This window comes from Erithacus rubecula, assembly GCF_903797595.1.
Source record: "Erithacus rubecula genome assembly, chromosome: 18".
Taxonomy (NCBI): domain Eukaryota; kingdom Metazoa; phylum Chordata; class Aves; order Passeriformes; family Muscicapidae; genus Erithacus; species Erithacus rubecula.
The window spans coordinates 14068234-14095951 of record NC_136670.1 but is presented as its reverse complement, the minus strand read 5'-3'; the positions used below and the strand labels follow the sequence as shown (position 1 = coordinate 14095951).

Here is a 27718-nt window from a genome sequence, read left to right as displayed (position 1 = left end):
TTCCCCAAATGATTTTTTCTTTGCAGAAAACAATTAAGTTGTGCAGGGGCAGGGGCAGGAGTGGTGCTGGGCTGTGGCTGAGGCCCCACACCTTCAGTGCAGGGTGGGATGGGAGCAGCATCTCCTGGGCACGGGGTCCCTGCAGCAGCCCAGGGCTTTCCTCCATCCTGCCAGGGCTGCCCGAGGCAGCACAGCACTTGCACACCAGCAGGCTCTTTCATTCCCCCCACACCCTGGTTTTTATTCTGTTTTACCACAAAATGATTTTTTTTTTTTTTCTCATTAACTCCCAAGGAAATTGAGTGCCAAATGGGCATTGTTGGCTGCATGTTGCTGCACCCTCATTTCCAGGGCCGTTTTCCTGCATCCCAGGAGCTCCTTGGGTGGCCAGGGTCCATTTGAGGCTGCAGGTCCTGGTGCTCTCCCAACACTGCAAACCCAGCAGGAGCTCTCAGACCAGGGCCAGCTCTGTTCCCTCCAGTGGCAGCTCTTCCAAAGGTGTGCTCAGAGACCCGGGGCTGGAAAGCCAAACAGCTTTGGCTGTGCACAGGTCCCAGCTTTGATTTGTGCACAGGTCCCATCTTTGGCTGTGCACAGGTCCCATCTTTGGCTGTTCTCAGAACCACAGCTGAGGCAGCTCCAGACCCCATCCCTCCCTCCCTCCCTCCCTCCCTCCCTCCCCACCCCTGCAGCCATGGGAGCAGCCCTGGCTCACTGGGCACAGCTGCCCAGCCCCAGGCAGCGCTCAGAGCAGAGCACAGGGAGCTCTCCAAGCCCAAAGGATGGAAAAAGCAGGGCTGTGCACTGGCAGTGAGCAGAGCTGCTCTCACATAGAGAGCTCTTTGACATTCCCCACTCGCCCCCGTGCTCATGTCTCTGCACAGGCCAAACCCTCCCATGCAGGGGATGAAGCTTTGGCCAGAGGTTGTAAACTGATTGTGGGTGTAAATAAAAGAGTTGCATGTGCAGCCTGTGAGCCAAGGACCCTCCCTGCCCTGCACCTTCCCCCACGCACAGCACAGCCCTGCACTGAGCTGAGCCCAGCCAGACCAGGGGAGGAGGAGGAGGAGGGACATTGCCAGGGGCTCTGCTCAGAGGAAGGCTTCACACAGCCAAGGGGACACAGCCCCCTTTCCCCTCTGTGCCTGTGGTGCCTCTGTCTCCACCTCCAGCATCCAAAAACCTCAGCAGCATCCCTTCCTCACTCCATAGCACCAATCTGGCATCACACATCTTTATTTCCTAAACTCAGGCCAAACCCTAACTGGCCCATCCCTGTCACTGTGTGACAGCTGGCTCTGACACTTTTCCTCCAGGCCTGCCCTGATTCCTTCCATAGGAAGGAATTTGTTCCTGCACACCAGCTCCAAGGATTGCATGTCTCCCTCTGCTAATTGCACAGTCCCAAAGAAAATCTGCATCAAAGACCTGCCGTGCTGCAGTTTAGCATTTCATTTATTCCATGGCTATTAATGGAGAAGAGGCTCCATCCCATGACCAACACAAAGCACTGGCAGGTGAAGGACTGGCTGAAATGCAGCCAGGCACAGGAGGCAGCTGGGGCACGTGCTGGAGGTTTGGCCAGGGTGCTGTGCTCAGGGGAGAGTCCTGGATCAGGGCTGGGATCTCTGCTGTGGCACTGGGTGTGTGCCCAGGGCATTTGGGCAGTCCTGCCCACAGCAGGCAGCAGCCTGTTCCCAGCCTCCCTGCTCTGGTAAGAAAGCAGGGGATTAGGAAGGCTTCACCCTGTTTCCACCAGCTCCTAAAATGGAAGTTTGGAGCTCTGGGCAGTGGGTCTGGACAGTTTTACTCCTGCAGGCAGGTAGGCAGTGAATCTGGAAACCCTCTGTGGTGGGAGCAGTGGCAGAAGAGCAGGGACTCACCTCCCCCAGCCCTTTGTTTAGGAATCCCATTTCTGCCATGTCTAAATATGCCCCAATCCTACAAACAGTTTCCCTCCAGGAGAAGGAACAGGCCTTTGGCTGATTTTTCTCTGCAGCCATTTGTGCACACCTGAAACCTTGGGATAATAATGGATGAAGTGGCTCTTGCACGGCACCTTCTCCCTTTGGACCTCAGCCTCCTCTCCACAGCCTGGAGGTGTTACCAGCCCTGCTTGCAGGTGGAAAACTGGAGCAGTTTCAGTGCTGGAGGAATTCTGGTCTGAGCACTGTCACTGCACCATGTCAGGGACAGTCCCAGTGCCAGGGCACCATCCTGTGCACTCAGAATGTTTTCACAGGTTAATTTTGTCCAGATGTTTGTGCCAGTGGATTCCTCACCCACTGGTGCCAGCCTCCTCTGCCTGCAGATGGTGGCAAAGCCCCCCAGAACCCCTCAGCCCAGAGTCCTGGAGCCCAGGGAAGTGTGGCTCCAGCTCACCTTGGGCTGCACCTCTGCAGGGCACAGTGCTTGCCCCAACAGTTCCTCCTCCTGCTGGCACTGACATCCCCACATGCTGACACTCAGAAAGAGCTCTGGCGAGTCCTGTATTTTCAGGCACAAGGAAATTGTTGGTGTAAGACCACTGGGTTTTTTTGGAGGATGTAAAAGTTCAGTAACCAGGCTACAGCAAGCACTACAGGAGTTCCAGCTGGGAGAGACCTGCTGCAGATCTCTCTGGGACAGTGCTGGGAATTGCAACACTTGGGAAAAAGAAATGGGGGCATAGGAAAGGAAACAATACTGTACTGGCAATAGGGACAGTGGGTAGAGAAGCACTTCAGGGACACATGAAGCCAGGAGCAGCTCAGGCACCTCGAGCTGCCTGGCAGTGCTGCCCCAGCCTGGCTCGGGCACAGGGACCCAGGGCCAGCGAGCACTGCTGTGCCCTGGCCAGAGCTGCTCACTTCAAATCCAGGAGCACCCTGGCCTGGCCCTGTGCTCCCAGGGACATGTCACTCCAGAAGAGCAATGTCTTTAACTTGGCAGTTTCTGGACAGTCTCTCTCCCTGGCATCCACTTTTTATTATCGTCTACGCAGGCAGTTTGTTTCTAAAATTAATGCACTAGAACTGCTCACACACGTACTGGGGGATGGGGCTCAGACACCAGCAGACGTGTTTGGAAGTGCCAGGATGGAAAAATGTCTGAGATGCCACGTGAAGGAGCAATGGGAGCAGGAAGGGCTGTGCTGGGATGGCACAGAGGGGTCAGGTCACACAGAAGGTGGGCACACACAGAGCATGGGCACACACAGAGCATGGGCACACACAGAGCATGGACACACACAGCCTGACAGAACATGGGCACACACAAAACTTAGCCACACCCAGCCTGACACAGAACGTGGGCACACACAGAACATGGGCACACACAGCCTGCACAGTCCTGTCCATCACACCCTGTCACACAGTGTGTCCATCACACCCTGCACACTCAGTGTGTCCATCACACACTGTGTCCATCACACCCTGCACACTCAGTGTGTCCATCACACCCTGTCACACAGTGTGTCCATCACACCCTGTCACACAGTGTGTCCATCACACCCTGCACACACACTGTGTCCATCACACACTGTGTCCATCACACCCTGTCACACACTGTGTCCATCACACCCTGCACACTCGTGTGCTGTGCACAGGGAACCTGCCCAGCCCATGCCCAGCTGTGCCTGTGTCCATAGCTGTGTCCATGCCAGTGTCCATGCCCATATCTGTGCCCATGTCTGTGCCTGTGTTTGTGCCCACATTCCTGCACACCTGACAGCCAGAGCTCTGTTTATGCACACACAGACACAGACAGACACACAGAGACACACTGACACACTGACACTCACACAGATAAATACACACAACACACAGACACAGATACACACAAATAAACACACAGACACACAGATAAACACACTCACACAGACACACACAGACACACAGGGATGCACACACACACACGCTCACAATCACTCACATGCAGACAGACACACACACACACACAGAGATTCACACACACACACACACACACACACACACTCACAATCCCACTCACACACACCCCCCCAGCCCCAGTCTCCCGCTCGCGGTGCCCCCGGGCGGGCTCAGCGCCCAGGGCTGTGCCCGGGGGATGCTCGGCTGGCAGGAGGCAGCGCAGGGCAGCGAGCCCACACACCGAGCCGAGCGCCCGCGGGCTGCCGGCGGCACCGCCCGCACCTGGCTGCTATTAGCCTTCAATCAAAAAGGGATCACCGGCCACATAGAACTCATTCGGAGGAATCTTTTTACACAACAAGCCCCTTTCAGTTTGCTTGTTTGGTTTTATATCTGAGGCTGACTCCGGCAGCATTGAGAATGAGCAGAGCTCTTGGCTGCGGGGGACACGCCACGTTTCCAGCAGACAGAGGTGGGAGTTCTCCTTTGGTGGTTTAAAAATAGCACTACAAAGAGAGGCTGGGATCCTGGCGCTGTGTCCCAGGCCAGCCCTGGGGGGGACGGGGGGCTCCGTGCCCCAGAGCTGCTCCTGCACTTGTGGGAGGCTCTGGGGCTGCCCAGGATGCTGAAGGGGAGACAGGCTGGTGCACAAGGCAGTGCCCTCAGCAGGGCTCCCTGTGACCTGCTCTCGGACCCTTCCCAAAATCACATCCCTCTAGGGGATTGCAGCCCATGAACTGGGGCTGAGCACTCAGCAGGGATGCAGTCCTGGAGCCCACAGTGGCTAGAGCTGCACAGACACCACTGGAACCTGCCAAACTCCCCGTGCTGGGCTCATGGGAGCAGGAGAAGTCTTGGAGGACACCTGGAGATGAGGCTGTGACCCCCAGCCCCCAGCAAGCACTGGACAGGTGGCAGAAATGGCCCCAAATGTCTGGTACACAATGGCTTTGACCCTACTTCAACAGGGAGCTCACAGTGCCATTAATCACTAGTGACACTTCCTTCTGTCATGGCAAAAGAGACCCCTCTTCTTATTTTTTTATCTTCTTATATTTTTATTTTTATTTTTTAGAGTGGATGAAAATCCACTCTAAAACGTTCCTTTTCTTCCACCTTCACAGAGCCCAGCAGCAAACACTGCCAGCTCCTCCACAGCCACCTCTAGATCCCCATCCTAAGGGCAGCTACTTTTCTGAAACACAAAAAATGAAAGTAATGACAATATCAATCCCACATGTCCTGTAGCTGTGTGCTGCAAAGCCTCTGGAGCTGCAAGTGCCTTAACCCTCACACAGGGAGCCCCCACAGCAGCTCCTTGCTCGGTGTCACTCTTGGTGTGTCCTGGTCACCCACCCTGAGGGCAGAGCCGTTCCCTCAGTCCCCTCCATCCCCGGTGTTTTGGGATTTACAGCAGCCAAAGGCTCCCTGCAGTTTGGAGGCTCCAGCCCCAGGAATTGTGCCCAGCAGGAGCTCAGGGCACCGTTCCCCAGGCATTCCCAGGGAGCCCCTCTGCACTCAGATGGTGCCTGGGACACGCTGCCTTTCAGGGGAGGGCTCCAAGGAGGTTTTAATTTAATGCTGGCGCTTACCCTGGGAAGAATTTCCCCAGTAGGTGGAAATTCATGATCTCCATCAGGGAGGAAGGAGGAGCAGGGAAGGCATCGCCCTCTAACATTCCTCCTTTTGGGGACAGTTCTGGGTGTCTATTCCCAGACGCTGATATCCCTCCTTCCCAGGAATCCTGGTTTAAAGCCTCAGCCGGTGTTTGCACGTTATTTAGAGCAGCCTTTGGCTCCCGGTGCCGAGGGGACCCGAAGGACCGCAGGGGCTTTTCGGGCTGGGCTCAGCTCGGGTGGGAGGGAGGGAGGGGGGAGCCCCGGCCAGATGGTTCGTGCTCACTCGGGGGGAGCTGCTGCTGCTCTCGGGGCTCCCGACCGCTCACCCCCCTCCCTGCTGGGGGCACAGGAGCGACCCCGGCCCGCACAGCCCGCGGCGGAACGGGGCTCCCCGCTGCTCGGGATGCCGCAGGACCCCTCTCGCTGGCCCCAGCCCTGATGGAGGGAATTAAGGAGCGGATTTGGCTGGGAACAGCCCCCAGGTTCTCTCCCAGGGGAAGGGGAAGGCAGATGCGCGGCTCGGTCCTAGTGAGGACATTAAAGACCAGTGTTGGGTTATGGCCAACGTGACTAAGCCTCCTCTTCCTCTCTGCTCACCCTTCCCTCTGCCGTGCCAGACTGCAAAATGCACCTTCGGTTTTGTAATGCTCTTGCTCAGAGCCTCATTACTCAGGCTGAGCTGGTTCTGTTTCCTGGGGAGCGAGGCATCCCTGCCTGATAAGATAAGCTCCCCAAAGAAAGGTTTTGGGACCCTGACTCACTGGAGAAACTTTCTGCAGTGCATTCATACAGCCTCTAACACACTCAACTGTTTGATGGGTTTATCAGTGAAATTCAGACGTTCATCTGTGGTCACTGGAGGACAGCCCTGATCCAGCACCAAGGCCATCCCAATCAGGTGCTAAGCCTGGAGAGTCATCCTACCTTTACTCCCTACCTATTCACAGCCCTTCCCCTGTCCTGTCCAAAACCTGGCCCTGTGCTCCCCCAGGGCCTCCGAGAGCCTCTGGTGCTGCAGCCCTGTTCAGCTGGGGCTCTGGGCAGAGGGTGGCAGGGTTCCTGTGCCTGCTGATGGGACAGTGCTCAGTGCCCACAAGCTGCAGCTGGGGCAGCTCCAGACCCCCATTACCAGGGTCTGGCTCCAGCTTATCACTCCTGCTGCTTCTGGCAGCCCATGTCTGGATTTACAGACAGGCAATAAATCCCTAAGATCTCCATCCCTGGATCCTCCAAGAAAAAACACGCTCAGACCCCAATGTTTGCTGGTCAGTCCTCTCCTGAGGGCACCTGTGGTTTTCTTTTCTAAGGACAGTGAACTCTCAGACCAAAGGATGCCACTTCTGATTGCATCAGCAGGGCTGCAGTTGCAGCTGGTACTGGGAAGGGAGAAATCCTCTCGTGGGGCAGTGAACCCAGCCCAGCTTTGAGAGCAGTGCTTGGCTCTGAGTCCACTCCCTGCACACTGCTAATGGACAAGGGGCTGCATGATGCTTTCCAAATCCAAATCCAGCACCCTGGGTTCCCCTGGGCTGGCCCCCAAACAGCCCATCCCTGGGGTGGGCTGCCCTGGCACAGCCCCACCGGGGTGATGAGTGTGTCAGGGCTCTGTGTGCCCAGCTGTGCCCAGCTGTGCCTCTGGCAGCAGAACCCAGCAGGTTATCAGGCAGCTCTGGAAGCCTCCAGCAACTGCAAATGATCAACCCCGGGGGGATTTCGTTCCTCCCCTCGGCTCTGGAGTCAATTGTCAGTCCTGCTTTTAAAGGCACCCTTGTCGGCAGCCCGGCTATGCTTTTCTGCTCGGGAGGAATTCCTCTAAAACAATAATAGTGACATTGTTCCTGGCTTTGCTGGCGGTTTTATAGGGCTCACGTTGGAGAAAGGTGACCACGGCTGCCTTTTGGCCACATGTGTTTACACAAGGAAATGCATGTGGGTTTTGGGGTGGCGCCTGGAGTCAGCAGCCGCTCTCTGTACTCCTGACCCTCACAGAGCTGCTTTCTTGCTCCTGGGTACGTTTACTGCGCTCCAGATGTGAGCTGGCTCCAGCCAGGCTGCGCAGCGCCAGGGATCTGGCATCCCCAGACTCATCAGTCCGTGGGGTAGAATGCCATGGTGGTTGTTTTAAAAGCTGTAATGCGTCTTGGTAACACATCATGATTTATTCAGCCCTTGTTTGACAGGGAGCCTTTATCAAAAGCCGATGGGAAGCCCGGGCTCGGCGGCGCTGCCGAGGGTGGCTGGAGCTGCTCCCTCCCCGGGGGTGGGATTTTGCTGGGATCCCAAAGAGCTGTGTCCCCAGAGTGCCACCCACCCTGAGGGGCTGCGTTTGGGGACCCCTGCTGCGGGTGCACCTCCTCCCTGGGGTTCATGGAGCCCCAAATTGGAGCAGTGCAGTGTCCCTGCAGCAGCACCGGGAGCCTGCAGGACCACGGGGTGGCCTGGGGGTGACAGTGCCACCGTCCCTCCTGGCAGAGCCCAGGCTCACTTTGGCCTCACTCTCAGGCAAAGCAGAGCTGATGGAAGGAGAGAAAAGAAGTGAAAATGAAGCTTGGGGAAAACCAGGCAAAAGCAGAGCAGAGTGTGGGCAGTGAGGGAGCCCTGGGGAAGCAGAGCAGTGGCAGAGTGGGGAGTCCCTGAACCCCACCAAGGCCCTTCTGCTGAGACCCCTGCTCTGTTCCACTTTGCTGCCCTGGCAGCAGACAAACCACCAAGCACAGCTACAGGGAAAAGGGGAGGCTCAGAGGGTTCCCAGCCTGCTGGCCCAGGCTGGAGGCACAGGAGCCCCAGGAGAGCAAGCCCTGCCCTGGGCTGCGCTGGGGCTGGGGCAAGTTTTGGGGGGCTGGCCCAGCCCTGCACCCCTGCCCCAGCCTCCTCCTCCTCGGTGCCATTCCCATGGGCACAGATGGACAGGACACCAGAGCCCTGGATTAGCAGTGAGCCTCTGCTTTAGAGATATTTATTTGCTTTTTATCATAATGGGAAAAAAATGCAACAGCAGATAGAAGAGGAAGGAAAAAACCCCAATCTGGGTCAGGATCTCACACTGGCTAGTTCACTTCACAGTTTAAGTAAATAGTTCTCATCCCAAAACCCTTCAGGGTCATATAAATGTGCCTCTTCACATGGAAGAGACTATTTTGATAGTAGCTGGGTGCCTGATGAATTTGCAACTTTCCCAAACTGTCGGTGTCTAGAATGTGACTCAGTTTTTCACAGTGAGATATAAAATCCTATCAATTAATCTAACTTTTATTGCACCTCTGGGGCATGAACGTGATGTTATTTAAACAAATGGTTCCCATTACCTTCAATTATTTTATAAATGTTTTTCGGTGATTTATAGGCTTCTATTAAATGGACAATATACTTCTGTGCTCCTCGAGGGGGTAAACAGTAATCTAAGGGCTTGGGTTTGCTGATCCTTTTTTCTTTCTCTCCTTCCTTTTACACATGCATCAGAGGCTGCTGTTTAATGACGGGGGAGGTGGGGAAGAACCCGGCCAGATGGGGCTGTGCCGGCGGCCCCCGCCCCAACACCGCACCCGCAGAGGGGCTGCACCGCACCCGCGGGGCATCGCCTGCATCCCGCCCCAACCCCCGGGGCATCTCCTGCATCCCATCCCGATACCGCACCCGCAGAGGGGCTGCACCGCATCCCCGGGGCATCTCCTGCATCCCGCCCCAACACCGCACCCGCAGAGGGGCTGCACCGCACCCGCGGGGCATCGCCTGCATCCCGCCCCAACCCCCGGGGCATCTCCTGCATCCCGCCCCTCACCCCCGGGGCATCGCCTGCATCCCGCCCCAACCCCCGGGGCATCTCCTGCATCCCGCCCAGCTCCTGCATCCCGAGATGAGCTGCACCACACCCCCGGGGCATCGCCTGCATCCCATCCCGATACCGCACCCGCAGAGGGGCTGCACCACATCCCCGGGGCATTGCCTGCATCCTCCACCCTGGGGAAGGCCAGGGAAGGGTCAGAGCAGCAGGATGCAGCCATGGGGACAGGGCAGAGCTGCTCATCTGTGGGGTCACACTAGGACGTGGTTCCTGGAGCAGTGACCCCGACTGCCACCCCTGCAGGACCCCATCCATCCATCATCCATCCATCCCTCCATCCATCCATCCATCCATCCATCCATCCATCCATCCATCCATCCATCCCTCCATCCATCATCCATCCATCCATCCATCCATCCATCCATCCATCCATCCATCCATCCATCCCTCCATCCCTCCATCCATCCCTCCCTCCATCCCTCCATCCCTCTGTCCATCCGTCCATCCATCCATCCATCCATCCATCCATCCATCCATCCATCCATCCATCCATCCATCATCCATCCATCCATCATCCATCCATCCATCCATCCATCCATCCATCCATCCATCCATCCCTCCATCCATCCATCCCCCCCTCTCCCTGCCAGGCCTCCCAGCTGCCCCCAGCACTGCTGACAGACAGGACAGCAATTAAGTCCTCGCTGAACTCATTCACTTGAGGCTGTCTACATTTCAAGCAGCTCTGCAGATAGGCTCTGTTTACAGAGCTGCTGCTGTTTATTATTTTTTGGGGGGTGTTGCACGGGGTGGGGAGGGGAGATGACATTTGGGGAAGATAAATAGGGCAGAAGACACTGTAAAGACAAAGGGCTGAGCAGGGCTGGCTGCAGAGGGGCAGGGAGAGCAGTCCCAGCTCCCAGCCCTGAGGATGGCACAGCTCAGAGACACTGCTGGGCCAGGCTGGGGCTGCAGGGCCTGCACAGGTTCTTGGATGTCCTCTGCTAACGAGCACTGGGATCATTAATGGACAATCCCCAGCACAGCAGGACCCCTGTCCCGTGGGCACCCCTGTGCTTCCCACCCGTGGCACACACGGAGGAGCTGCAGTGCCCACACCTCCCTCCTGCTGGCACCTGGCACCTCTTGGGCAGGGAGATGGGCAGAGAGCCCTGGTGTGCCCTGGCCAGGCAGGGAAGCACAGCATGTCCCTGGGGGACAGAGGGACAGGGGACGAGCTGCTGGGGCACCTGGGGGTCTCAAGGACCCCCAGAGCCCTGTGGGGGTGCCCAGGGGCAGTGTTACCATCCTGTGCTCTCCAGAATCAAACTCTTGTTTTCCCAAACGCTGATCCCCAGCTCCCAGCCCGGGCAGGATTTTCCAGCAGCCATCCCTGACTTCTGTCAGGCACTGGGGGCACAGGGACCCCCACAGCCCCACCCGGGTGCTTTTCTTGGCAAACAATTCCCTCAAAGCCCTTACATCACTGAAAACAGCTAATGAGGTTTTTTAATTAAGCAGCACGAGGCCTCACAGTGCTGATCATCACTTTTCCCTTTGCCTCGTGCTGCTGCCACATCCCAGATGGGATCACTGGCTCAGGAGGGCTGCAGAGCACTGATACATGATAATAATAAAAAATATCTATACCTACCCCCTTGTCTTTGCTTTGCTTAAATCAGGTCATGTCTGGAAGACAAAAGCACTGCCTGGGAGTCAGGGTTTGGAGTGCCACAAAGGCAGGGCTGGCTGGAGGGGCTGGCTGGAGGCAGAGTGCTGCTGCCTGTGCTGTTTGCACAGCAGCCACCCCCAAATCAGGTTTCACTGCAGCAGCACAGAGTCTTCATCAGGTTTCTCCAGATCTGGGCTCGGGTCTATTTCTCACTGCAAGGTTATTAAAAACACTTGAACCTGAAACAGACTCATTGTGTCCACACGTTTGCTGTTTATTATTATAAACAAGGGTGTCAGGGCCATTAAAAATAAATCAAAATGGGTAAAAAAATGAGCAAGAAACACAAGGAAATGGAATGATTGAAAACACCCATCCCATCATCCAGAGCTGAGAATTCTTGCTCACAGGAATGCTTCTGTGCTAGAGAGAGGGGAAAATAACTTCTCGTTTTTCTTTTCCAAAAACTGCATCCCTTTCTCAGCCGGGGATGCCAAGCTGTGGGGAGTGGGGAGGAGCAGATCCAACACTCAGGTTTGGTGGCTCCTGGACCCTGGCTGGGATCCTGCTGGCACCAAGGGATCAGCTCTGACTGAGCTGTGGCAGCTGCAAACACGGGCAGAGCCCAGCCAGGGGCTGGGAAAGCCACTTCACACCCTCCCTTCAGAGCATCTCAGCTGCCTGACACCCAAAAATCATTGAAGGGCTGCATCCTGCTCTGGGTCACAGCAGCACACAGCAGGAACTGCAGGGTTAAGTGCTCCTTGTGGAATCACAGCTGTGCCCGAAGCTCCTGGGGCTGTGCCAGGGCAGCAGAGCAGGCAGGGCCACCCTGAGCCCTGGCTGGGCTGGGACAGCTGAGGCTCAGGCAGGGAATGGCACCAGCCAAGGCACAGGTCAGCTGGCCCAGCTGATCCCATCATCTCATTACAAACATCACTGCAGCTTTCCAGCCAGCTCTGGCACTAACATGTGATGAGAATGATGGAAAGTGTTAGCAGGGTCTTGTTTCAGTGGGAGATCACAGGGGTCATTTCTTGTCACTCTTGTTTGAACACCAAAGCTCATGGGTGGCATTAGGAATATTTTAGAAGAACCACACATCAAAAACCAACTCTTTTTTTTAAGGCATGTAATAATTTAAAACATGGCTCTGCATGGTGGAGTTAATGAAATCCTCTCCTTCTGCAGGCCTGCACAGACCAAAGCCAAGCTTGAAACAAGTGACTGTGCACAAGAAGAGACACTGAAAGGGTTTTTGTTGTACTTTTGGGGCAAGGGGTGGGGAAGGGACCCAGGGCCCTGGACTGAGCTTTGCTGGGAAGCATGACGACATCCAGGGAAGGAAGGGAACACTCTCAGCCTTCTGGCCTAAATTATCTGCTAACACAAATAATCAAATTCCAGAGACCACACTGCTCTGGCGCCACTAAAACAAGGGGGAGGCCTGGCCCCAGCTCTGAGCAGGTGGAGCCCAGCCTGACCTGCTCGGGACACTCAAGTGCAAAATACAAAATCCTGATGCTCTCTGAGGAAGCAGCAGCACTCACAGGATCGTGGGAAGTTTTTAATGGCTCACTCAAGGCAAGGCCTCTGAAATGTTTATATTAATATGTGCATGCTGGACAGCCACTCACTTGGTCTCAGCTGGAAACCAGTCCAAGCAGCTGAGAAACATCTGGCTGCTAACCTTGGACAGCATCTAATCTGGTAGCCCGGGGATTTAAGAGGTCTCCTCAGAGGGACAGAAGTTTGGCAGATCCTTGCTGAGATCTCTGTGCTGCTGTGGCTGTTCCTGCCCCTTGCTCGGGCAGACCCCCCTGCAGCCTCCAGGATGAGCATGGGGCTGCACTGGGGCACTGCCACCGGTGCACAGCGATTCTGGGGGGCTGTGTGCTCCCCCTCTTCAAGGGGACACACAGCAGCTGCCTGCAGCTCACCAAACCAGCCTCTTCTCCACCCCTCTGTCCCATGTGCACAGGGCTGGGGGGCCCTCCAGCCTCCCCTCAGCTTCTCTTCCCTCTGCCCTACTCACAGCAAGTCAGTCCCAGAAAGCCTCCAGCAGCAGGCAAACAAAAATCCTCTTCTCTTCAGACCATGACCAAGGCAAGGAGGGACACGTTGTTTTAGAGCAGAGCAAGCAGGAGGTGAAATGCCCCCATCGTTTCTGGTGAAGAAGGCTCAAAAGTTTGCATCACCTTTCTTTCCAAAACTTCTGCTTGGTTGGTTTTTCCCCCCAAATAATCTTCAGCTTTGTCTGTCTTGAAACATCCTTTAGCAAGTGGAAAGGTAAAAAGTAAGACAACATAGAAGAACAGATGCTGAGCAATAGAGAGGGGGAAGAGACCATTTGGTATTTACTCTCCCTCTGATCACCCATCAGGGCTTTTGAAACATGTCAGGGCAAAGCCACCAACAACCTGGCTGAAGAGGCACAAAAACAGGACAGGACCCACATTTCTGAAAACCCTTTGTAGGCTTTATTTAGGAGATAAGGATGAAAGAAGGTGATGATGCTTGACAGATATCAAATGATGAACATCCAGCTTATCTCCCTATTCTCAACATCATCTTCTGCTCTTTATTTCCTTGTGACAACAAATGTGGAGACATCAGGGAAAATGTAAAGGCACAAGCACCAGGGATGTAGCACCAAGAAGGGAGGGCAAGGAAGAAGATGCTCAGTAAGGGCTAAAAAAGCCTCTTTCCTAGCAGAGGCTGAGCACGCTGGCTCTGGTCCAACAAAGCACTTAAGCATGTGCTTAAATTAAATTTGCCTTTACTGGGGCTCTTCACAGGCCTCAGCATTCTCCAGCAATCTGCTACAGCATGACCAGGGAAAACGAGGAGCTATTCAGGGACCTGAATCTCAGGCAGCAGCCAGGTTAGTGAGCACATTAGCCAAGATCAATGCAACACGGCAATTCCACTGACAGGAAAACCCCCAGCCACCAGAAAAACCTCCTCTGACATAAAATAATAAGTCAAAAAAAATAGATATTCAGATTATCAGTACCAATTTCTTTTCAGCTTCTTTCAGCTCAGGGTAGGTAGAGCCTGATACAGACACGGCGAGGGGCACGGCCACTCCTCCTGCTCCGTGTCCTTGTCCCTCCTGCCCTGTGTCCTGGGATGAGCCACAGGCAGCACTGGTGTCCCATAGAGTGGCTGATGACACGTCCTGGCTTCAAAATTATTATAATGATAGTGGGAGCAACTTAAATTGTAAGCACAAAGCATTGCGTGGGGGTGTAAGAGAGCAGACAGGGCACATTTAAGCACATTCTCCCTATGCACACACACACAGCTCAATTCCAACACGCCAAGAAACAAACAACCATTAGTCTTTATTAACAACCAAGGTCTCACTGTGGGGCTGCTGCTCCCCCAGCAAGTTAATTAATGCCTGTGCAGTGGGACAGTCACTTCTCAAACTGAAACCGAGTCCGGATAAACACGAGAAGTGGTTCCCGCACGGGGAGAACCATTGAAGCCCAGCAGCTGGGGAAGGTTTCTGGCTCCCTCTGCTGTCCCTGCGCTCAGGAGAGGCTGATCCTGCTCCCGGGCACAGGGGGCTCGGGGGGCACAGGGACCCCCGGCTGCACTGTGGGCACAGAGCAGGGTGGGTCAGCTCAGAGCTGCCTCCTCCGAGCCCTGTTCACTCCAGCAGCTGCTCCAAGAACAACTTTAATTTCTTTTATTGCATTTTCATCTATTTCGTGGCCAATTCCCTTGTTTCATTTATTATCCCTTCACAGCTCGCTCTGGTGACAGCGGCTGGGACACAGACTGAAGCTGGTGGGGATCACCCGAGCACTTTGCTGGGCACTCCAGGGTTGGGATAAGCACAGGGGTGCCACGGCTTTGCTCCCACACCTCATTTTGCAGCAGCAGCCTGGGGTGCACGGTCCCTTCCTGCACAGTGACACAGTGACACAGTGACACAGTGACACAGCCACCCTACAGCTGACTCCCAAGGAGTTATTTTTCCACACAGCTCGTACTTGGTTGTGGGAACAGCAGAGGGGCTCTGAGGTGTCCAGAGTGCAACTCCTGGGGGAGAACAGGCACAGAGAAGCCTTTTTGTAAAGCAGCATCCAATTCTGGCAGCTGCCAGCCAGGCTGGGACACTCTCACCCGCACAACCCGCACAGCAAAGCCAAGCAAAGCCAAGCAAAGCCAAGCAGCCGCTCTCATGGCTTCAGCATCATTACTGGAGGAGGAAGGTTCAGGGAGTCCCAAACATTCACCCACCACAACCTCCCAAAGAGGGCAAGGGCACGCTGAAAAACAATCAAGGAGCCCACGGTAATTATCGCGTTGTTCCAAGCACCTTTAGCACCTTTGAGGCTAAGCCATTTTAATAATCACTCAGTCCCACGGTGTTCACAGCCAGCCTCGGGGCTGCCCCAGCACGAGCAGCCCAGAAACCAGCAGCCAATTTCACAAAATTACCAAGGTCACTCCCGAGGCAGAACCACCTCGTTCCAGCCCATCTCAGCGGATGCATCGAAGGTTCCAGCAAAGCTCCGAACCCGGACCCTCCACAGGGGCAAAGAAAACCCAAATTGCACAGCCCTGTTGGCACCCAGCGCGGGGCAGAGCTCGGCTCCTGCTGGAAAACGCTGAATTTGGGGTTGTGGAGCTCTCCTGACCTTGACAGACCGGGAACAATCCCATTGCCTGGAGCACAGCGATCAGGAGCCAGCTCCGGCTCTCACCTGAGCCTACAAAGGCCAAGTCTGGGGCTTAAACCAAAACTAGAGATGCTCCTTGGCACAGCAGCAGCAGCTGGATAGAGACAATTGCCTTAACACCAGTTTGCATTCTGTCAGCTAAACGTGATCTGTAGGAAGATACTTCCAACAAATCAAGAACTCCGTAAGGGATCAAAATTCTAAACATAAATACAATTAAAGCCTTCTAATATTAATGCACACTTTTTATTATATTAAAATCAGGCAATGGTCTGATACAATAAAAAGGCTGCTTATGGAATACTGTTATGTTAAACTTTCAGTACAGAGGATGTTAAATCCTTACAACTAATATTTTCCTCAGAAGTTAATGGAAACATCAATTGTTCATTGACTTGACAGCTGCTGCTTTAAAATGTGTTTATTTTCACTCTTTTCTTTTTTTCCTTTTTTTTCCTTTTTTTTTTTTACACAAACACTGAATTTTTCATAAAACTTAGGACACACTAGGTTGGTTTCCTGTAAGCTTGCATCCACATTGCAGCAGTTAGTGGTCCAGAACAGTAAACCAGAAAAGGCAGTGATTTGCCAGGATGCAAAGCCAATCGAGGTCCTTAATCTGCTGTGCCACCGCTTCCCCAAAATCTTCACTGAAGAGATTTCTCAATCTTACAGAACCCCAAGAAAATCTACCACCAGGATTTGATTTGTCTGTGGCCGTCACGTCTTCACAAGGGGCAAACACCAGAGCAAGGTTTTGCTCATGAACATTCTGGGGTCGATGCCAAGCACCAGAAGCAGCCACTGGAGGGACCTGGGGCGTGCTGCCCACCTCCAGGGGCAGAGTGTCCCCCCTGAGGCTTGGCAGCAGCAGCTTTGGGCAATCCTGGTAAATGACTGCTCTTTCCCCGTGTCAAAGCCTGTCCAGGAGCAAGTGGCCAGCTTGGGGGGTGGCAGCAGAGCTGCAGGGAAGGGAAAAACCCACGTTTGCCAGCAGAACGGATACTCTTGTTTCCCAGGCTGGTGAAGACTAAATTTGTTGCAAAACCAAAATGAAAAGCGGGGAGGGAACAGGTCAAGTTATTGCCCCGAGGCTCACCCCTAGGCCGGGGGTGAGAAGAGTCACCAAGAGGGGCAAAAAGAAAGCAGCACCCCCACTAAAAAGAGGGGAAGAGGGAAGAGATTAAAAGAACCCTGAACCCCTCACCCAAAGCTCATGTCACTGGTGAGGGGGACCAGGAAGAGAAATACAATCTATGCCTTGGCCAAAGGAAAGAAGGAAAGCTTGCCCCAGATTATCAGGGCATTTAAAAAAAAATAATAAAAACCCAAAAACGACCACAGTCACATTCAGCCTTTACTAGAGCGAGCACAAAGGGAGGGATGACTGAGGTTAGCACACATCCCCTGTAGTAGTCCATACAGCCCAGTGCAGTACTGGAAGCAAAAACCTTTGTGTCTACTCTAATAAATAGCCCTGAGCTTCGACTCTATTGCAAAAGACAGAGAAAGAAAAAAATAACCCAGGCCAGACACACAGCAAGGTGATTGTGGGATGGATCCTTTCACAGTTAAGTTGGATGTGCCACACTGGTCTTGACAGTAATAAATTTAAATAGACTTTTCCTGATACCAGAAGTTCAGCTATGTGGACAGTGGTTACACGACAGGATTATTTGTTATAGCACAACTTATATTTCAAATGAAAAAAAAAAAAAAAATTAGTATCATTTACAGTATCAAGAAAAACTTCCTTTGAATGGGAACTTCCTTTCCAGTATTTTGAGGTCTACAAGATGCATCTAGAAAATTTACTACTGTGGAAAATGAAGACAGCTTAAATTGAATAAGGGGGGCATGTTGGTTTTTGTTTTGTTTTGTTTTGTTTTTAATTAATTGCTGTAACATTGTCCTTCAGGTGGCTGAGGAAGTTTCATATTTTCTTTAGACATCATTAGACGCCGAAGCTCTTGCAGAACAACTTTGATACTATAAGAATTCTGCCATTTTGCTAGGACTGATATGGCTCTGGGGTCCACCTAAAACAGACAAAAAGACCATTCCTGTCAGAATTGGTGCACTGGTTACACTTAACTCCCCCCCACCCCCAACTAAAGATCTCACATGAAATCTGAGTGGGAGAAATCAAAAGCAAGTGTTGATTAAAACCATATTAAATCTCCACTTGTCCACTTCCCTTCGATCCCCTCTCCCTCTCCAACAAACAGCACCACAAGCAATGAGTAGCTAAGCAAGCTGCAAGTACAAACAAAGCATTGAAGCTGCACCAAAAAACAACATTAAAATGAATAAAATAAAAAAAACTTACCACTCCATTAGAACTATTTACTCCATTCATATTAATTTTTGTTACAAATCTTACAAATGGAGGTGCTTCTGGATACTTAGGCCCACATTCTATTTTAAGGCTGTATATTCTGTTTTCATAAATTGTCTGAGGGGAAAAGAAAGGGGGAAACAATTAGATCAGGCAAGAACTGCAAACTTTCATCACTGCTAAATGCTCCTGTTTGCACATTTCAATTCCTATTTAATTTCAGAAATCAGATTTCAAGGTTGTTTAAATTTTCCATAAAGCCTCTGCACACAGTGAGCTTTCTTCACAGCCTTAATGCAGGCTCATTAGCACTCCCCTAATGTTCTAAAATCAAATGCTACTTTAGAAAACAATTTGGGAACACCATAAACAAATGAAATGCTGGTGACTGGGGAGAGATTAGCAAAGGCAGACAACAAGTAAACAACACCTCTGGGTGAGACAGAAAACACTGCATGTATAATGCCTTCATAAGAGACATTCTTGTACAGCCCCACTGCATGTCAAAAAAAGCAACTGGCAGAATGGGAACAGAGCAGCAAGATGATTAAAGGCCTGTAAAGATTTTCATATAATGACCCCTGGAATTACTGACAAATCATACTGAGGCCAGATGTAGAAGACATCTGCTACTGCAGGAAGGAGAACTGGCTGCTTGCACTCCATCAAAGGATACCAAGGAAACAGAACAGTGAGACTGGAGACAGCAGACAGGTTCTGGGTTTGGAACACATGCACACATTCAACACACAATTAACTCCCCAACCTCACCAGCAGAGTGCAAACCCACAGTTTAGTAGGGCTGGGGGCAAAGAGAACACAACACTACTCCCACAAAGATCAGCTGCATTGGAAGATGCTGCTCTGGGAGAGGACATTCAGAGAAGAGACTGAAATCACTGAATTTGAGTTTCCTCAGTCAGCTGAAATTCTACATGAGCTGGTCAGTAGTGCTGCAATAGCAGCACCCCATAAACTGAGCAGGACTCAGGAAAACCAGCACAGAGCATCCCCTGGCACCTGCAGCAGCTCCATTTGTAACCCACAGCTGAGGGGTTTCACAGGATGTTACAATTCTGGGGTCTCCACAGTCATGTCTTACTGAATCTGCAAATATAAAGCAGACAAGTAACAGAACTAACCAGAGAAAGGCACCAAAATGTTTCCAATTATAAGTAAAAAGCCATATAGGTACATGAAACCCATTATTAGAAAGAACTTCAACACAAATCACTTCCTGAAGTGTTTTTTCAGTCATTTGTGTTTTGCTTATTTTCTACTTCAGTGATTAGGTTAGGAGAAGGGGGGAAAAAAATAGTAACAACTATTTTAGTATTTTAGAGGATACTTACTCTTGGAGGCCCAATAATCATTCCTGTCCATCTTGTGAGTGTCATATCTTCATCATCTTCAAGGCCCCAGCTAACTGTTCCATCCCCTACTCCCTTCTGACCTTCTTCAAGTTCTTCCAAAAGACGAAAATTACGAGGAACTTTTACTCCTGAAACAATAAAAAAAAAATCATTTGAGAAATCTAGTAAAGAAGAAAAGCTAGAGTAATTTATCTGATACTTTTGGTTGTTCTAACAGACCATGTTTTGGGCAAAACCATGAAAGTACTATTTTTTGAATGACAACATTTCAACACTACAAAAAGCTATTCCTATATTTAGCTTGGATTTTAAGCAAAATCAAGATATCCCCAAAAACTATTCTAGAAGGCTGTCAGGCCACCTGTTATGGCAAGCAATAAAATAAAAGGAAATCTCTGTTCCCTCAAAGGTACACCCAGTATTATGGGGCTCTAATTAGCACATGTCTATATGATTTATAGTATAAAAATGTAGAAGTGTGTACAAAATGACACCATGAGAGGCTTGACAGCAGTTGACTCAGAGCTTTAAAAATACCTTTCAAAGCAAATAAAACTCTTTCATAACATTAGTAGGTTAATCTGAAGTTAATTGAAGTGGGCTTTGTGAGCAGCAATAGCATCCTCTGTACTTGTGACCTCCACCACCAAGGAATTCCAGCACTCTGTAACTGTGGCACAAAGCAGGGAGATTTCCTTCTCCCCACTACATCAATGGAGAACAAAGGCACAAAGAGCTTAGATGGCACAGCCAAGGTGCCACAGGCAGCCCCTGCTGAAGGAGGCTCCTGAACTCAGGGGGTTGCACTGCCCTGCAGGGGATCTGCACCACAACTGCTCTGAGCCCACTGCTGGCATCAAGGGGTGGGCAGGGACACAGCACTGCACAGCAGCAGCTGCACAGAGGGCAGAGCACACGCCAGAGGAACAGCAGTGCCAACACCAAGGCCAGGGAAGGGTGGGCAGAGATGTCCCTGCAGCCCACGGAGCACTCCTTGGCCATGGGCAAAATACAGAGCATCTGGCAGTTTTAATCTCTCCTTTAATTTATTCATCACCCAAGGAAAGTAAATGGCAGAGATGATTTTGCTGCACAGAGGTGTCCAAATTTCATTCACTACAAAGGAGTCATCAAAGAAACCAAGCCTGCAAATGACTAAAGAAATGTTTTGTTGGATACACATCTAACAGGATCATAGCCAAGAACCTCCTGGGCAGCAGGACCCAGCCCAGCAGAGGGGTGCCAGCAGAACCAAACCCCCATCTGGGGGTGTGAGCACAGCTCCCTGCCAAACCCCCTCCCAGCCACACCAAACATGCCTGAAAGGAAATGAGTTCAGCTGGGGCTGGTAAAGCCATGGCCAGAGACTGCACAGCCCCAGACCTGTGGCAACAGGAGCTCCTGGGCACCACTGTCACCTCCCCTGCACAACAAACCCCTTTTGCATTTACTGACCACAGAATCTTTCAATTATGCAGTGTGAATCCATGGGATGGAGCCCAGGATGAAGGACAAGGTGCAAACCTTTGCTTGCACACCCCCCATCCCCCTGGCTTTGCTGCAGTGGATGCACAGTTCAGCTGCTGCTGGGGAATGACACAGCCCAAGTGCTGCCTGGGCTCCAGCCCTGCCCTGCCAAAAAGGGCCAGGGTGGAAGGGCAGACAGAAGCTCCTTCTGGAGGGGCCCAGGGGATGCCACAGAGGAAACCCTGTGGCTGTTATCAGAACATCAGCTGCTGGAATGAATCACATGAATGCCAAAAAATGCTCTCACTTCCACACCACCACATCACAGTGCATCATCTCTGTGCCTGTGCCTTGTTCCTTAATAATATCACTTTATAGTTATCAGTGTGCAAAGACAGTTTACTGGTATTAGACCAAACTAAATAGCCCAGGAGGAATGAACTTTATGGCAGACAAAAATACTGCCCATCCAGCCTTCCTCTGAGCACCAACTCTGAGTGACCCCTCTGAGCATCACACCCTGTGCACTGAGCCAAGCAGCAATCTTTAAGTCAGCATGTAATTAGAAATGACATCACCGTGCACATATTCCTACAAGCAAGAGTGAAAGCAGCTTTAGCTCGAACATTGTTACCCAGAGCTGGGCTTGGTTTTACAACCTCATGGGAAGAGAAGGCAACTTAATTGCTGAGCTCTCCCTAGATACAGCTGCTCTGATTCAGCATGAATCCAGCATGAATCAGAGCCATGAAAGAGTCACACAGGATTCCTGAGCCCTTTGCAAGTGTGAGGTCTGCAGAGAGCTGGCGACTCATGTAGGGCACTGACTCTGTTACATGAAATCCTTACAGGAGTGAGAGTTCATTCACAGAACTGCTCCTTGTGAGCACTGCAGGCATCATGGCAAGGGCACAGAGCTGTGCTTTATGCACTTCACTGAAAATAAAATGGTCATGGGAGATAACTTCTAATTTTACAAGGGGTGATCCTGTCAAATAGCACTGCTGCTGCCTGAACACGTTTGACCCCTATTCTAAGCTCAGGGTGTAATGAAAGATCATCACCTGCCACAGAAGGTGGAATTCAGCTCCCTCCCTGACACATTCTCAGGAAATTCATTCAACAGAAAGAGAATCACACATATTAATATAAAAGAATATGCCCATATGCCCATAAGTGCTTTATATAAACAAAATCCCCTTAAGCAAGGCAGAATAGAGTGCAGGCTCATCCTTCAGGTCAGTCTGGAAAGATGCACAAGGCCATTAAGCCAAGGCCATCTCCTCCTCATTTGCAAGGGCTGCAGCACTCCTGGGCTGCTACCACATGCTGCTGGGACCCGAGCCTCAGACCTTTATCACTTGTGATCACACAGCTCATCTCCACCCTGTTTGCTGTCCAAGATTCCTAGAAAGCAGCCAGAGCTGTCCCAGGCACACACAGTGCTTGCCAGCAATGGCACTCAGAGGCAGGAGATGCCCTGTGCCCCCTGACAGCACCAGGAGTTTCCTCCTCCCACCCCCCAGTAAATACCTTGCATAACCCAGTGCAGCAATGGAGACTCCCATGGCAGTAACCAAACCAACCTGTTTTTCTGAGAGCCCTTCATTTAGCACAAGAAAGCCTAAATAAAGTGAGAGGCAATTAAAAAGTAATCAGCTTGTCTAAAGTACCTTCAGTTAGGCATTTTAATTTAGCCCTCACTATGGTTCAAGATGACTCTCAAACAGCAGCTTCATTTGAAACATAAATACAGTAATATCTCAGTGACTGCTTCACTGCAGCTTGCCTAACCTCACAGAAATACTGCCAGAAATGGAACAGAGTTCAGAGCAAAAGGAGATATCCACTATTAATCACAGAGCAAACCAGGGAAAGCTCAATCCTGACTGTGCTGACTAGGCAAGCTCTCCAGTGGCACATTTGAAGAACCCTTCTCAAAGCACACCTTTCAGCAATGTGCATTTGCAAAGCCTCAACCCCACACACGAGGTCACAAGCTACAAAACCTTAAGGAAATTGTTTTATGGCAACCAGAGAGGAGAACTGAAGCACAGGCTGCAGGTAAGAAGCTGGGTGACCTCGTGACATCCTCTTCAGCCTTCAACCAAAGCAGGAGCTTCTGTTTTCCTTGTCAGAAATGTCCCTGGCACCTCACTGCCCAGTGGCTGTAAAGCAGTGAGGTGCAGGCTGAGCCAGCACACTGAAATGGGACAAAGGAGCCTGACCTGGTCACAATCTCACTAAGGGAAGAAAAGAGTTATCCTGAAAGAACTTAAATGCCAGCTTGGACTTTTAAAGATCTTAGCACTCTCAAGTTCACCTTAATGCAGCACCTAAAGATACAGATACACAACTGAATGTGTCTTGCAACAACTTTAGGAGAGATCTTATCAGGCTGAGATTTTTCTTATCTTACTCACAGACTACACTTTTCCATCTCCATCTTCCTCAGTTATGTTTCCAAAGCAATTTCACATCCAGACACCCTGTGAGGCTGAGAACAGCACTGTGAAACCAGGCAGGCCCTGTGCCTTTAGGGACACTCCAATCCTTCTGAGCAGCACAACAAAAAACACACCTCAAAAACTTCACCATCAGCTTCTCTCTCCTTTCTGCAGTGAGATGGAGTTACCAGCATTTCTCTCCAGGGCTGGAGCACAGGCACAGCACACCTCAGCAATGCCCCACAAAATGGGGCTCTGAGGACAGGAACTGGTTTTCCACATCTTCACTGGTAACAATAATTTATCAAACTACACAATTAAAACTGCCTACTATATTAGCTCCTGATTTATAGGAACTCAAATGAGCTGAAATCCAACAGCTTGAAACATCTCTGTTGCTCAGTACATTAAAGTGCTTTCTGTTGCTTGTTTCTGTGTATTTGATACTCAGCCTTAATTACATCCTTTCCAGTCTGTGTTTCATCTCTTTGCACTGACTGCAGATAATGAATTGGACAGCTTATCCTTGCAGCACTGGGACTGTAAAAAATACACATGCCAGTCCTTGTCACAATGGGATATAAAGTTTCTGAAGTGATGGAATGCTTAAAATCAAATAAAAGGCTTTTAGTAATTGTCACAAAAGCTTTCAGGAGACAGGAACTTTAGATTTCTTGCACTGTCTTTGCATTCACAATTTCTTATGATGCAGACAGTAGTGAGTAGGGGTACTCAGATATTTTGCAGACACAAAAATAACTTCCTGTGCACTTCAACAATCTGAAGGGTTTTCTGTTCTGTGCAAGCTTCAGCACTGGTTCTACCTTTCAATGCTTTAGGCAGGTTCCTTGGAAAGAGGTCACTAAAACATGAGTGTGATGCCCCCAGGTGAAGGCACAGCCCCAGAACTGCATCAAGAACTGCAGCTCCACTTGCAGGAGTTGTACAGCACCCTCACAACCTGAAAATCCCAACTTTCACACCCTCACCAAATGTGCCAGTGTTACACCTGCCAGGATCCTTACCTGTCTACATATTCAATACACTAATTAGTATGTTCTCAGCCAGAATGCTGCCTTTCAAATATACTATGTAATTTATATCACTGAAGATGAAAATATCCAATACAGTATCATCTTGTAGGAGTGTTGAACTATTTCCCTTTCTATTCAACCTACTGCATCCTTCTATTACAGCACACAAAGCTCTGCAATCAGCTCCTCTGGCACTATTTCATGTGCTCTTACAGAGCAGAATTTATCTTGTATTTTCTCTTCAATTACTTTTCCCTACCCCTGAGTGTGACAGCCCCGAGAGCCCCTGGTGCTGGCATTTCCTTTGAGGGAAGGATGATGCTGTGCCTCCAGGTGGGGCAGGTGCAGCTGAACTGTACAACACACACTGCAGCTCTCCTGTGCCTTCCACAAGCATTTCCTAGAGTTTGCAGGGATGCCCAGCAGTTAGAAACAGGCACTTTTAATACACTGCACTAACCCCAATGTGTGAGCACTGAGCCACATGTCCCTGCACTGTCACAGCCACACACCCAATGACTGCTTCTTCTGCAGTTCCTCCCCTTCCTAAGATTGGGAAAACTTAAATCTGGGCAAACCATTTTATCACTCAGCACTTCCAGGCTGCTGGCAAACACAGTGCCTCACAGCCCAACAGATCCACAAAACTGAACTGAAAGAGAAAAGTGCGTGGTGAGGTCAGGAAACCTTTCCAAAGTGAAGGTTAGAGAAACACAATCCCCCAGCCAGCACAGCTGGGTTTTGATTCATTATTAAACCTGGATCTGCAGGACAGCACGTGGTGCAAGGTCTGAAGTGTAACTGCAGCCCAGCAAGTGCAGGAGCCTCTGAGGAACCCCTGGACTCCTGCTACATCATCTCTGGGAGCTGAGCATTCCTGCAGGATGGACACACACAGTGGAGTCCCCTAGGAACAGCCTCATTAAAATCATTAAAGTCAACCTTTTCTTTATTCATATAGTAATGGGGTGTGTGGGAAACTCACACCATCAGCAACACAGGATTCCCCTCTCAGTGGTACAGATGGAACTGCATCATAACATTAAATGTAACTCATAACATTCCTTTCAGGAATAATTTATACCAAATTAATAGATAGAAATATCTAATTTATTGACCTGTCTGATTGCCAGGACCAACTCTATGACTTTTCTAGGTCACAGGGACATTTGTTACCACTTCTTCCTCTGGGCCAGTAGCTGCTGACAGATGAGCATTTTTCATCTTCAGTATGTGTTTATGCTCCATTGCTAAACCACCACAAACTCCAGACATCACACACATCCCAGTGTTTGACAGACAAATGTGAGCACATCAGGATCCCACAAAACAAGTTTTAGCACACTGTGCTTTGAGTTGAGTGCAGGCAGTCCTGAGGCACTTTCCCCAGCACTGGAGAGTGAGGAGGTGGCACCTGCAGGCAGCAGGGACAGCAGAGCCACTGCCAGCACCTGGGCACAGCAAAACCTGTCCCTTCCCAAACTGCAGGGCGGCCAAGAGGTCCAGCTGCCAGCCCAGGCTGAATTCTGGGCTCAGTGCAGCCATGCAGTGCTCCTGCAGCACAGCTGGAGTGTCCCAGGACACCGAGGCACACCCAGAGCTGGGACACCGGCCAGCTGTCACAAACCAGGGGACAGGGACAGCACGGCCAGCAGCTGTGGGATCACAGCCTGTCCCAAGGGCTGAGCTGGGGCTGCCACTGCAGCCCGGCCCCTTCCCACACTAACAGCTCACTCACAGCTGCACCGGCTTGCAAAGGAAAGTGTTTGAATCGTTCCTGCTGCCAAACACAAGGTGCAGAGTCAGCAGCTGGAGGGGATCGCTGAGAACCAGAGCAGGCAGGGGAGAAGGGTCCCTTGTGCCAAACTACAGCTCTGTGCCTTCAGTTCAAACACACACTGCAACACAATTCCCGGGACAGCAACCACTGCACCTTTAAAGTGCTTGTATTAACTGGATTAATAGGAATTATGTGCGTTGGGATGGTTATCCTTAAAATCTGAGTGACCACTGACAGAGAACTATATGTGACAAAAGAACTCTAAAATACTTCTATGATCACATTTCGGGGAGCACACAGTCAAACTCCAGAGAGTGTAATTTGAAAAGAAGCACTACCGGGGCACATGTGAAACCTTCCATGGGCTGGGAAACGGGAAAAGGAAACTGCCTCAACAGAAGTGACTCTGATTTACTCGATCTGCTGAGGAATAGGATGTGAGCATCACAGGATGTAAACAGAAAAAAACCCTCACTCCAAATCTAGTTGCAGTATTTCTGTTTAATATGTAATGATAAATGCAAAGGGAGAGTGTGTGAAACGACTTAAAGCTGGTGTGGAGCAGGTTAGAAGGGAACAAAAAATGGAGCGTTTCGCCGGAGCACAGGCGTGTGGCACGGGAGTTACCGAGAGTCACGGAACGGAGAGAGGGAATGGAGAGAAAGGCCGGTCTGGCAGCGGCCGGTTCCGGTGCGGCAGCGCAGCGGGCGCGGAGCTCCGGCACCGACCGGACCGGGCCGGGCCGGGCCGCAAGGGCTGCGCTCCGCCCGGCCGCTGCCGCTGCCGCTGCCGGCCCCGCGGGCCCCGCGCCGCTCGCAGCCCCGGGAGCGCGGCCGGCAGCGGGCACGGCTCCGGCTCCACCCCCGCCCCGCCGGGCCCCGCTCGGGCCGCGCCGCCGCCCCGTCCCCCCGGCCGCGGCCGCCCCTCCGCCGGGCGCCTCCCGCCCCGCCGTGCCCGGGCGCGGCCCCGCGGCTGTCCCGGGGCTCGGCGGCCCCGGCGCGGCCCCGCCGCCCGGCCCGGCCCGGCCCGGCCCCGCTCACCCGCGCCCGTGGTCGCCGCCATCTTGCGCCGCCGCCGCCGGCCCCGCCCCCGCCTGACGTCACGGCAACGCGGGAACTGCGGGCGCGGCGCGGGCGGGCGCGCTAAGGGAGCGGCGGCGGCGGCGCGGGGAAGCTCTGTGGTGCACGCGCGGCGCTCCCGCGGCTCCGCGGCGCGGGCGGGCGCTGTCGCGGTTCGGGACACCGGGACACCGGCGCCGTGTCGGGCCGGTAACACCCCTGCCACTCCGGCACTGCCTCCCCCAGCCCGCTCCGCCGCTGCTTCATTCGCAACTTGTGCTCCAAAAACTGAGCCCCAAAACATGGTATGAAAATATCAGAAAAAATTACGAAGCAAAACATCTTGGAGACCCAGGGCAGCTTAAGCCCCGTTCTACCCTCCCAGCCTGAGCTTTGAGCAGGGACCGGAGCCATCAATGGTTCTGGGAAGCTGCTTTGGAACAGCAGCAATGGTGCTGCTGGGCTTTTATTGCAGCCAGAGCATTGCAGCTGAGCACGGCTGGGACGGGCTGGCTGCAGGCAGCGGGGAAAGACAGCAGAACAGGCAGGAACAGGCAGGGAAAGGCAGCAGGGACAGGCAGGG

At 52.0% G+C, this 27718-nt stretch overlaps 1 protein-coding gene across 2 annotated transcripts; it reads right to left on the bottom strand.

Annotated features, from left to right (window-relative positions):
• Positions 1–16070: 16070 nt before the first annotated feature.
• On the bottom strand, positions 16071–27214 carry LOC306809854 (ubiquitin-conjugating enzyme E2 variant 1). 2 transcript variants are annotated; one of them, XM_079321760.1, is made up of 4 exons: positions 27118–27214; positions 19329–19477; positions 17968–18093; positions 16071–17677 (listed from the first exon to the last, which is right to left on the bottom strand). In XM_079321760.1, exons 1-4 carry the CDS (start codon positions 27137–27139, stop codon positions 17531–17533), a joined length of 444 nt encoding a protein of 147 aa, XP_079177886.1. In that variant the 5' UTR covers positions 27140–27214; the 3' UTR covers positions 16071–17530. The 2 variants fall into 2 exon arrangements, with proteins under 2 accessions (XP_079177886.1, XP_079177885.1); XM_079321759.1 differs by lacking the exon at positions 16071–17677 and having other exon boundaries at positions 17797–18093.
• Between the last annotated feature and the right edge of the window lie 504 nt (positions 27215–27718).